Source organism: Pongo abelii, chromosome 6, assembly GCF_028885655.2.
Source record: "Pongo abelii isolate AG06213 chromosome 6, NHGRI_mPonAbe1-v2.0_pri, whole genome shotgun sequence".
NCBI classification, from domain to species: Eukaryota; Metazoa; Chordata; class Mammalia; order Primates; family Hominidae; genus Pongo; species Pongo abelii.
The window spans coordinates 14,923,616-14,934,806 of record NC_071991.2 but is presented as its reverse complement, the minus strand read 5'-3'; the positions used below and the strand labels follow the sequence as shown (position 1 = coordinate 14,934,806).

General features: G+C 53.3%; 1 protein-coding gene across 3 annotated transcripts; it reads right to left on the bottom strand.

Annotated features, from left to right (window-relative positions):
• Positions 1 to 770: 770 nt before the first annotated feature.
• On the bottom strand, positions 771 to 10,413 carry TBL2 (transducin beta like 2). Of its 3 annotated transcripts, none has more exon segments than NM_001133754.1 (7): positions 771 to 2,798; positions 3,015 to 3,167; positions 4,662 to 4,788; positions 5,138 to 5,289; positions 5,756 to 5,940; positions 6,201 to 6,331; positions 10,254 to 10,413. In NM_001133754.1, coding segments are annotated over 7 exon segments (1,344 nt in total). In that variant the 5' UTR covers positions 10,384 to 10,413; the 3' UTR covers positions 771 to 2,332.
• Positions 10,414 to 11,191: the final 778 nt, after the last annotated feature.

Sequence of the window (11,191 nt, the reverse complement as noted above, 5' to 3'; positions counted from 1 at the left end):
GAGTGCTTACACTGTCCCAGGTACTGTGCCTGGACCACACAGCTGACAGTGAGATGGTCCAGGAGTCTGCCTGGTGGTGCTCTCATTCCAGTGGGTTCAACAGTGAGCCAGAAGCTGCCAATAAGAGAGTAGTGGACTGCATCGCGCCTACCTTAGTGTTTCGTTTGGTCCAGATAGTGTTTAGTTATTTAAGTTGCTCACTTCTAGCTTCTGTGAAGCAGACAATTTCTGCTGGATTCCTGAATAAGTAGCAGCCACCCCCCATCCCGCAGGCAGGACACAAGCCCGCCCTCCAGCTCACTTCTGTCCCCACCTTCTACTGCCTTACACCCAGGTAACTGACCCTTCACACATTTACGGTGCCCATCTGACATCCATAGCATTTAGAGGGGGGAAGAAGCCAGGTTACACAGGACCTTGCAGGCCATGGTAAGAATTTTGGATTAAGTGTTTTTAGCTAGGCACGATGGCTCACACCTATAATCCCAGCACTTGGGAAGGCCAAGGTGGGGCTGGATCATTTGAGGTCAGGAGTTCGAGAGCAGCCTGGCCAACATCGTGAAACCCTGTCTGTACTAAAAATACAAAAATTAGCCAGGCGTGGTGGCGCATGCCTGTAATCCCAGCTACTCTGGAGGCTGAGGCAGGAGAATAACTTGAATCTGGGAGGCAGTGGTTGCAGTGAGCCGAGATTGTGCCACTGTACTCCAGCCTGGGTGACAGAGTGAGACTCTCAGAAAAAAAAAAAAAATTGTTTTTACTATTTTTGGTTTAGAAAAATTATTTTGGATTTTATTCCAAGTGTGATGGGAAGCCTTGGGGGGTTTTAACTAGGGAATAATGTGATCTGGTTCACATTTTCAAAAGATCACTCTGCTATATGGAAAAGTAATGAGGCAACAGAGGTAGCAGGAAGATCCATTAGGAAGCCATATTACAGTGGCCCCCACTAGGTGACAGTGGCCCCCACTAGGTGACAGGGGCCAGGACCAGGATGGTAACAGAAAAGCTGGAGAGAAGCAACAGCCTCAGGATGTCACGTGGAGTGTAACCAAAAGAACGTTCTGGTGAACAGACGACGGCAGTGGTGGTGGGACAGAGGGGATAATGAATGGGGAGTCATCAAGGATAACTCCAAGGTTGTGGCTTGTTCCCACATTGAGAGGTTGGGGGCAACCAGTGGGGGGTCATAGTTTTCGTGAGACAGATCAAGAGTTTGACTTGGGATGAATAAATTGCCTACACTCAAGTCTTCCCAGATACCTCATTTCCCTTACCTGCCATATCCAAGCAGCCTTCAAATTCACAAATTTAAACTTCTCAATACCGACTCTCTTAGCAAATGTACCCCTTCAACTTCAATACCCATTGCCTCTGTCCTGCTCTGGTCTTCTCTTGCCTTGACATATATAACAGTAGCTATGAATAAACTAACACAAAGCACTTAATAAGGGTGTATCTCTCTCTCCCACCAGCCATCTTTGATGACAGAAACCATGTCTTATTCATATTTAATCCCCAGCTCATATTTATTTGGGCACAGAGTAGGCACTCAAACATCTGATGAACTTGATGAACTGAAAAGAGCTCTCTTCATCTCCTGAAGAGAGGAGTCCCAACCATATAAAATGTATGACCAAGTCCCAGAAAACTTTGCCTTCCCAAGGAATGTGTTTCTAATTTGGTTTCAAAGCACACTGGTTCCCACTTTTACCACTTTCATGACATTGGACAATAGTACTACTCTTTTCCACTTTTCTTCCAGACCTAGGGACTTGATACTCTCAGCCTCACATCATCTTTGCAAGGAGTTCACAGAGAGGATTATTCTCCATCTTACAAATAGAACTGAGGCCCAGAAGGAAATCCCTTAGTATATTTTTGATGGAACACAGTTCTGTGATGGGAAGCTATCCCAGTCTCCCATCCTTGCAAAACTGCTGCTTAGTACTCAGGTGTTCTCTAGGTTGTTCTGGAACATTTACAACCTTCTTTGGGTGTGAGGATGTGCTGCCACAAGGCCAAAAATCATGTTCTCTCTCTCTCCTTTCCTCTCTACCATTCTCCTCAGTGCTGGGTGGGGACAGATTCCACCCACTGGGCCTGGGAGGAAGAAAAGCACCTTGGCCACTAGTCGGGGAGGAGTCACAGCCAGCAAGAAGAGACAGACCTAAGTAGACAAGAGTAGTTTCAATGGGAAGAAGCGGGGCCACCAGTAAGAAAACCAGGAGACTTCTTCTGAAAGGCTTCCACCTGGAAGTAAAGGTGGCAGCAGCGCCATGAGGAGGCCAGATCCCTCCTCCTCAATCCTCTGCGCCGGGCCCTCCCAGAGTCACTTCTTCAGGGCACCCAGGCTCTTCAGGGTCTCTTGGGCCTGGGTCAGCTGCTGCTGCAGCCTCTGGCGGGTGCTGTCGTTGGAGGCCCGCTTCAGGTGGCCCTGCATCTCCTCCACCATGGCCCGGTGGCCAGGAGTGTTGTGAAAGAGCCGCACCGCTCGGTCTCCACAGGAGGCCAGAAAGCGGCCAGTGATGTCAAAGGACAAGTTGGCGATACACTCGCCATGGACCCGCTCAAAGCACTCCTCCTTCTCGCCCCGCCGGGTATTGTAGAGATGAATACTACTGCCACTGGCCAAGGCCAAGACCTGGGCATTGGGGGAGAGGGCCAGGCGGCACGGCGCGGCGCCCGCCGCCTCTTCAAAGCGGCCTGTCTTCAGCAAGTAGGGGTCCTGCTGCTTCTTGTATTCCACATTTGTGTCCCACAGTTTCCATGTACCATCCTTGGAGACAGAAGCCATCCTGCAGCACAGAAAATCACAGCTTAAGCCCCAACACACCCTGGCAGGGTAAGCACTGGCCCAACTTGAGCAGCTCCAGCTAGGAGGCTAAGTCAGCTTCCTGCCGAGGGCCAGGCACCCTACCCGCTTCAGAGCCATGGCACAAACAGGCAGAAGGACCCTGGTTGTCAAGAGGGCACAAGAGCCACTGGTCAGACATCAGAGCGGACTCACTTACCTCCGCGAGTCGTTGGAGAAAGCAAACGAGTGCACAGCCGCAGAGTGGCCCTTTAGTTCGAAGGCTCGCACCACCTCCTGGAACTCCCCCTTCTTTCCAAAGCAGACTTCCCAAACCTTCACATCCGGGGTGAAGCCACATGAGGCTACAAATCTGCCATACAACCCAGAAGCCTTTAAAACTTCATTTTGGGAGCATGTTGTTCCTGTAAAACCCCTCAATCTCTTTCCTGAGAAAGTTGATAATCCTCATATCTGGATAATATAAACCTTTAAAGAGTTATTTTGGCCGGGCACGGTGGCTCACGCCTGTCATCCCAACACTTTGGGAGGCCGAGGTGGGTGGATCACCTGAGGTCAGGAGTTCGAGACCAGCCTGGCCAACATGGTGAAACCTCATCTCTACTAAAAATACAAAATTAGCCAGGCGTGGTGGCACGTGCCTGTAGTCCCACCTACTGGGAAGGCTGAGGTGGGAGAATCACTTGAACCTGGTAGGTGGAGGCTGCAGTGAGCTGAGATTGCACCACTGCACTCCAGCCTGGGCAACAGAGCGAGACTCTGTCTCAGAAAAAAAAAAAAAAAAAAAAAAGCCAGGTGTGGTGGCTCATACCTGTAATCCCAGCACTTTGGGAGGCCCAGGCGGGCAGATCACCTGAGGTCGACAGTTTGAGACCAGCTCGACCAACATGGAGAAACCTCGCCTCTACTAAAAATAAAAAATTAGCTGGGCGTGGTGGTGCATGCCTGTAATCCCAGCTACTTGGGGGAGGCTGAGGCAGGAGAATCACTTGAACCCAGGAGATGGAGGTTGTGGTGAGCCAAGATCATGCCATTGCACTCCAGCCTAAGCAACAAGAGTGAAACTCCGTCTCAAAAAACAAACGAACAACAACAAAGTTCTTTTATGTATGTGACCTCAGTTTATCTTCTAGCCTTGTTCTAAGATATGTAACATCCCCGCCCAAAGGTGTCTTGGCGCAGTGGCTCACGCCTGTAATTCTATCACTTTGGGAGGTCGAGGCAAGAGGATCACTTGAGGCCGGGAGTTCAGGACTGGCCTAGGCAACACAGTAAGACCCCATCTCAACAAAAAGTACAAAAATTAGCCAGGTGTGGTAGTGCACACCTGTAGTCCCAGCTACTCGGGAGGCTAAGGTGGGAGGATGGTCTGAGCCTGGGAGGTCAAGGCTACAGTGAGCTGTGATCGCGCCACTGCACTCCTGCCTGGGCGAGGGTGAAACCATCTCAACAAACAGACAAACAAAAAACAAAAATTAGCTGAGCACAGTGGCACATGCCTATAGTCCCGACTACTCAGGAGGCTGAGCTGGGAGGATCGCTACAACCCAGGAGTTTGAGGCTGCAGTGAGCTATGATCGCACCACTGTGCTCCAGCCTGGGTGACAGAGTGAGACTAATTTTCTAAAAAACAAAAACACTGAAGATGAAGAAATAGCGACTAAGGACATGGGGTGACCTGCATGAAATCCCACTACTGCAAGTGGGGAGAGCTGAGACTTGAAGCTCAGGTTCCTGACCCCACCCCGTATGCTTTTCCCATGTGATGAAGCTGGCTCTCTGTTCTGTGCCTGCTCCCTGGCCCAGCCTCTCGTGGTCCCAGACACCAATACCCCTCCTTGCCCACCTGCCACAGGGAGATACAGCAGCGTGTGTGTTGTTCATCTGGTTGGTGTTGATGGTAGACAGCACTTGACCCTTCAGGCTCCAGATGAGGACAGTGGTGTCACTGGAGGCAGTCATGATAAACTTCCCTGAGCGGGAAGGGAGTGATGTGGGTCACGGGCAGTGACCTGACCAACTGTCATTCTCCAAAGACACTTACAAGGCCTCTGCTGCCCGAAGTATATATGTCTCCTCCCAGGCCAAGGGTCACTACAGATAAGGACTCTGCTGAAGACTGTGGCCCTTCCCCACCTTCCCTAGGGACCTGGTGTGGCCCAGGGACTCCAGGGGAGCACAGAGCCAGGCTGTTCAGAGCCAGGGCCCCCTTGTCCCTCTTAGGTTGAGCAGAACTTTCAGGCAGCATTAACTCATTGAGGAAATAGAACTGGATCTTTCCTTCATGCTTTGGGTAGGTGCCACCCTCTGAATGCCTCTTACCTGTGTTAGCAATGCCAATGTCGATGACAGGCGCCTTGTGCTTTTTAGGGAAGTCCTCTGGGGTGGCTGTGAAGGTATAGCCCCCATCCTCCCGCTTGGTCATCTTGAAGACACGGAGGGTGTCCCCATTGGCCAGCCAGACGATGAAGGCTCTAGAGACAGGCAGCAGACAAGTCACTCTCTCACTGGACAAAGAGGCTCTGTGTTCCAGGTCCTGTGCTGGGTTCTCGGGGAAGTCAAGATCTCCCCTCATGCCCCACAGTCTAGCCTTACAACTGAAGCCCCTGGTTCCAAATCTCATAAAACTCCTCAAAAGGGAAGATTCCAATAGCTTTGGCTCCTTTAGTTTCTCTCTAGGGTTTAGAAACTAAGGCTCATCTGGAAGCCAAGCCAAGGTATTTCCGGGTAGGAAGAGACCTCCCCGCGTTTCCTTGCTATATAGCAGCCCAGACCTCCAGGGAGCCCCAGGCAGCACGCAAACTATGTGGATGCTCTTTCTGGCACCCCAAAGGAGGCCCTGGGTCCAGGTCCCTCCTCGCTACCTCAAAGCAGATATGAGAAGGCCAAAGCCTGGGACTGGGCCTCTGCAGGCAAACCTGAGGCTCCGTCCTGTCCCACCTGCAGTCAGGGCTGAAGCGCACCAGGGTGGCGTGATCCAGCTCCACGTTGGCTCTCATGCTGCGGTGCTCTCGCTGCAGGAAGTCCTTGGTGCTCCAGATGCGGATGGTGCGATCATCTGCACAGGTGGCCAGGTATTTGCCATTGTTGCTAAAGTCCATGCAAGATATGTTCCCGCTGTGGCTCTAGGGGAAGGGTGGCAGGAAGTGTGAATAGGAGCTCCTGGGGGAGATGGGGAAGCCAAACCTGGAGCCAGGGAGATGGGGCCCTGTGGCCTGGATTAACAGCAAGCTGAGGTTGGGCTGCGATGAGAGGGGACAGAATTAAGCATCCCTGCTGATTCTGATCAGAGGCAGGAGAGCCTATAACATGCATGGAATACTCCAGAGGAAAAGCCTGTGGGGCTGAGTCTCAGGGTGCACACTGTGCCAGGTACCCCACGTACCTTCAGAGCTGCAGCCAGGAGGCGGTGGGTGAAGTTGTGTTGTTGAGGCTTCTCCTTCCGAATCCGCTGATACTGTTTCTGCTTCTTGGATCCCGAGGATTTGTCAGGTGGAAATCCATTTGCTTTTTGGCCTATAAGGAAGGGCCATGTTGTTCTCCAGTTACTCACTGATAAGCATTTACTGCCCACCTATGATTAGCTAGGCAATGAGTGGAACAGCAGGAGATTAACCAGATATGGCCCTTGTCTTCTGGAGGAGAATAAGTGTGATATGGGCAAAAACAGAGACTTTGGCTGGCTGGGTATGGTGGCTCATGCCTGTAATCCCAACGCTTTGGAAGGCTGAGGCAGGAGGATCACTTGAGCCCAGGAGTTCGAGGCTGCAGTAAGCTATGATCACAACACTACTGCGTTCCATCCTGAGTGACAGAGCGAGACCCTGTCTCAAAAAAAACAAACAGAAAACAGAAACAAAACAGAGGCTTTGGAATCAGACCTGGGTTTGGATTCTCTCTCTACTACTGACTGACTACTGAGGAGGCTGTTTACAGTAAGTCCACAGAGCACCTTCATGTAGAGTGGAAAAGGCGCACTCTCTGGGTGGAGTGATGCTGCTGGGCGGGTACACAGCACGGCCAGTGGAGTGTGGATCCTTGGCCAGACATCCCTATGTAGGGAGTAATTTGCACAACCGTCTCTAGCGGCCTTGCTTTGGGTAAGTTAGTGAATTGCTCTGGACCTTGGTTTTTTTTTCTTTTCTTTCTTTCTTTTTTTTGGAGACAGACTCTTGCTCTGTCGCCCAGGCTGGAGGGCAGTGGCGTGATCTCCGCTCACTGTAGCCTCTGCCTCCCGGGTTCAAGCAATTCTCGTGCCTCAGCCTCCCAAGTAGCTGGGATTATGGGCGTGCACCACCATATCCAGCTAATTTTTTTTTTTTTTTGAGATGGAGTCTCGCTCTGTCGCCCAGGCTGGAGTGTAGTGGCGTGATCTCAGCTCACTGCAAGCTCTGCTTCCCAGGTTCACACCATTCTCCTGCCTCAGCCTCCCAAGTAGCTGGGACTACAGGCGCCCGCCACCACACTCGGCTAATTTTTTTTGTATTTTTAGTAGACATGGGGTTTCACCACATTAGCCAGAATGGTCTCAATCTCCTGACCTTGTGATCCACCCGCCTCAGCCTCCCAAAGTGCTAGGATTACAGGCGTGAGCCATGGCACCTGGCCCCAGTTTTTTTGTTTTTTTAGTAGAGATGGGGTTTCATCATGTTGGCCAGGCTTGTCTCCAACTCCTCACCTCAAGTGATCTGCCTGCCTTGGCCTCCCAAAGTGCCGGGATTATAGGCGTGAGCCACCGTGTCCGGCCCAACCTTGGTTTTCTTAAAGAGAGGTTGAGAACTGGGCGCAGTGGCTCATGCCTGTGATCCCAGCACTTCAGGAGGCTGAGGCGGGAGGATTGCTTGAGCTCAGGAGTTCGAGACCAGCCTGGGTAACGTAGTGACACCCCATCTCTACAGAAAACTTTAATTAGCTGGGCATGGTGGCATGCACCTGTGGTCCCAGCTATTCGGAGGCTGAGGAGGGAAAATTGCTTGAGCCCAGGAGTTCGAATGCAGTGATCGTGCCACTGTATTCCAGCCTGGGCAACAGAGTGAGATTCTGTCTCAAAAGAAATAAATTAATAAAAATAAGGGAGATTGAATTGGATGAGATATCTACAAAGTGACAAGCAAAAGTACCCAACACAAGCATTAAAGGCTCTATGGAGGCCGGGTGCGGTGGCTCATGCCTGTAATCCCAGCACTTTGGGAGGCTGAGGCAGCTGGATCTTTTTTTTTTTTTTTTTTTTTTTGAGACAGAGTCTCACTGTGTCGCCTCAGTCTCGATCTCCTGACCTCGTGACCTGCCAGCCTCGGCCTCCCAAAGTGCTGGGATTACAGGCGTGAGTCACCGCGCCCGGTCCGGCAGCTGGATCATCTTGATGCCCAGGAGTTCCACCAGTCTGGCCAACATGCTGAAACCCCGTCTCTACTAAAAATACAAAAATTAGCTGGGTGTGGTGGCAGGCGCCTGTAATCCTAGCTACTCAGAAGGCTGAGGCAGGAGAATCACTTGAACCCAGGAGGTAGAGGTTGCAGTGAGCTGAGATCGCGCCACTGCACTCCAGTACCCGAAAGAACTCGGGGATGAGAAGTCAACATCTGTTGAGTCCTGTGTTGGGGAGTGGAGCCAGTCACTTTTGTATAAGATACTTAATTGAGTCACAAAGCTGGCATGTGGTAAATGACTGCAGAAGCTCCCCAATTCCAACAGGAAAAAAGCTCCTGGGCCCTGCAAACAAACACAGCCACAATCTGTCCTCTGCTTCCTTCTCTCCAGGCTTGTCTAACAAGCCCCCCTCCTCACACTTAAGTCATACTAAATGCTGTTTGGGGACTCCTTGCCTTCTCGGGTATTGCCATTGGCAGGAATGTCTTTTTTCCTTGGCCTTCTGGCAAACTCTTTTTCTAGAACTATTCTTTGAGACCCCATACTACCTCATGTGCCCCCTATTCTCAGTAATGATTTCCCTAACAACCACCTCCCCCATAAAAGAGCAGGGCTCGGCCGGACAGGGTGGCTCACGCCTGTAATCCCAGCACTTTGGGAGGCCGAGGCAGGTGGATCACACGAAGTTAGGAGATTGAGACTATCCTGGCTAACACAGTGAAACCCCGTCTCTACTCAAAAAATACAAAAAATTAGCCGGGCGTGGTGTTGGACGCCTGTAGTCCCAGCTACTCAGGAGGCTGAGGCAGGAGAATGGCGTGAACCCAGAGGCGGAGCTTGCAGTTTCGCAGTGAGCCGAGATCACGCCACCGCACTCCAGACTGGGCGACAGAGCAAGACTCCGTCTCAAAAAAAAAAAAAAAAAAAAAAAAATGCAGGGCTGGCCGGGCGCAGTGGTTCACACCTGTAATCCCAGCACTTTTGGAGGCCAGGACGAGTGGATCACCCGAGATCAGGAGTTCGAGACCAGCCTGACCAACGTGGCGAAACCCCGTCTACTAAATATACAAAAATTAGCCAGGTGTGGTGGTGTGTGCCTGTAGTCCCAGCTACTCGGGAGGCAGAGGGAGAAGAATCGCTTGAACCCGGCAGCCGGAAGTTGCAGCGAGCCAAGATTGTGCCACTGCACTCCAGCCTGGGCCAGAAGAGCGAAACTCTGTCTCAAAAATAAATAAAAAGAGCAGGGCTGCCCACTGACTCTCTGGTGTTTCCCGTTTCCAGTACTAACCTCTTCTATGAAACTTTTCAGAGACAGGCTCTTGCCGTCACCCAGGTTGGAGTGCAGTGGCGCGATCGATCACAGCTCACTGCAGCCTTGAACTCCTGGACTCACGACACCCTCCTGCCTCGGCCTCCCATGGAGCTGGGACTACAGGGGCGTGCACAACCACACCTAGCTAATTTTTCGTAGAGATGGGGTCTTGCTATGTTGCTCAGGCTGGTCCTAAACTCCTGGGCTCAAGCGATCTCCCTGCCTCGGCCTCCCAAAGTGCTGGGAATACAGGCGTGAGCCACTTTGCCTGGCCTCAATGAAACTTATTTCACCGTGTTTTTCACTTACATATTTAGGTGTTCATAATGCAGATGTACTTCTCCTTTACTGGACTCCTTACAGAAAAAGAGCCCAAAGCCTATCACAGGGTCATAGATGCCCAGTAAATGCTGCTGCACATCACAGAATTGGTGCTTTTTCCGAGATCGCAGCCACGGAGCAGGCTGAAGAGTTTACGGTTTTCTCCTGGCCACCCAGGGAACGGCCTGGCCTCGGCCGCAGAGAAAGCCGCAGCAAGGGGCCCACGTTGGAGCCAGTCCCGCCCCAGGAGGTGCGCCTAGCCCGGCGAGGCGGGCCCCCGTCTCTGGAAGCGAAGCTCACGTTACCAGAGGAGAAACTGAGGCCTATGGAGTCGCCGGGTCCCACCAGCCGCGGGCCCAAACCGCAGGTCGGACCACGAGGAGGCCGGGAGCCGCGACACCGCGGGCCGCCCCCACCCGACCCGGCCCCACTTACAGGCCGGCCGACCGCTCCTCTCCTCCCCCGCGCGCAGCCACCCCCGCGCTACCGCCGCCGTCGCCATCAGGGCCAGCAGCCCAAGCAACACCGACAGCCCCACGAGCTCCGTCATCTGCGAAAGCTCCATGTTGGTGGAACCACTGCCACCTCAGCCAGTGAGTACGCGGACGCCCGCACGGCTCTGCGGGGCCGCGCACGCACGCGGGGGCGGGGCCTAGCCGTTGGGGCCCCTCAAGCGGCGGGGCAGGGCCGTTAGAGCGCCTGGGGGCGGAGCCTGGTTGTTACAACGCCTTCAGGGCGGGGCCTGGCCGTTAGAGCGCCTCAAGGGGTGGGGCCCGGCTGTTGGGGCGCTCGAGGGGCGGGGCCTGGCTGTTAGCGCTCTTCGAGGGGCGGGGCCTGGTTATTAGAGAGCTTTGAAGGCGGGGCCTGGCCGTTAGAGCATCTCGAGGAGCGGAGCCTGGTTATTAGAGCAAGTCGAGGGGCGGAGCTTGGGTTAGAGCGCCTCTAGGGGCCGCGCCAGGTCGTTAGAGCTCCTCGAGGGGCCGAACCCAGAGGTAGAGCGTCTCGAGGGGCGGGACCTGGTTGTTAGAGCGCCTGGAGGGACGGAGACTAGGTTAGAGCGTCTCGAGGGGCGGAGCCTGGAGTTAGACTGTCTCCAGGGGCGAGGCCTGGAGTTAGAGCATCTCCAGGCGCGGAGCCTAGTTATTAGAGCGCCTCGAGAGGCGGAGTCTGGAGTCAGCGCGTCTCGAGGGGCGGGGCTGGGTTGTTAGACCGTCTCTAGGGGCAGAACCCGGAGGTAGAGTGTCTCGAGGGGCAGGGCCTGGAAGTAGAACTTCTCGAGGGGCTGGGCTCGACTCTTGGTGCGTTTCGAGGGGCGGGTCGCCTGGCGGTTGAGATTGCAGGGCTGCAGAGGGCGAAGGAAAACGGGATTTGCA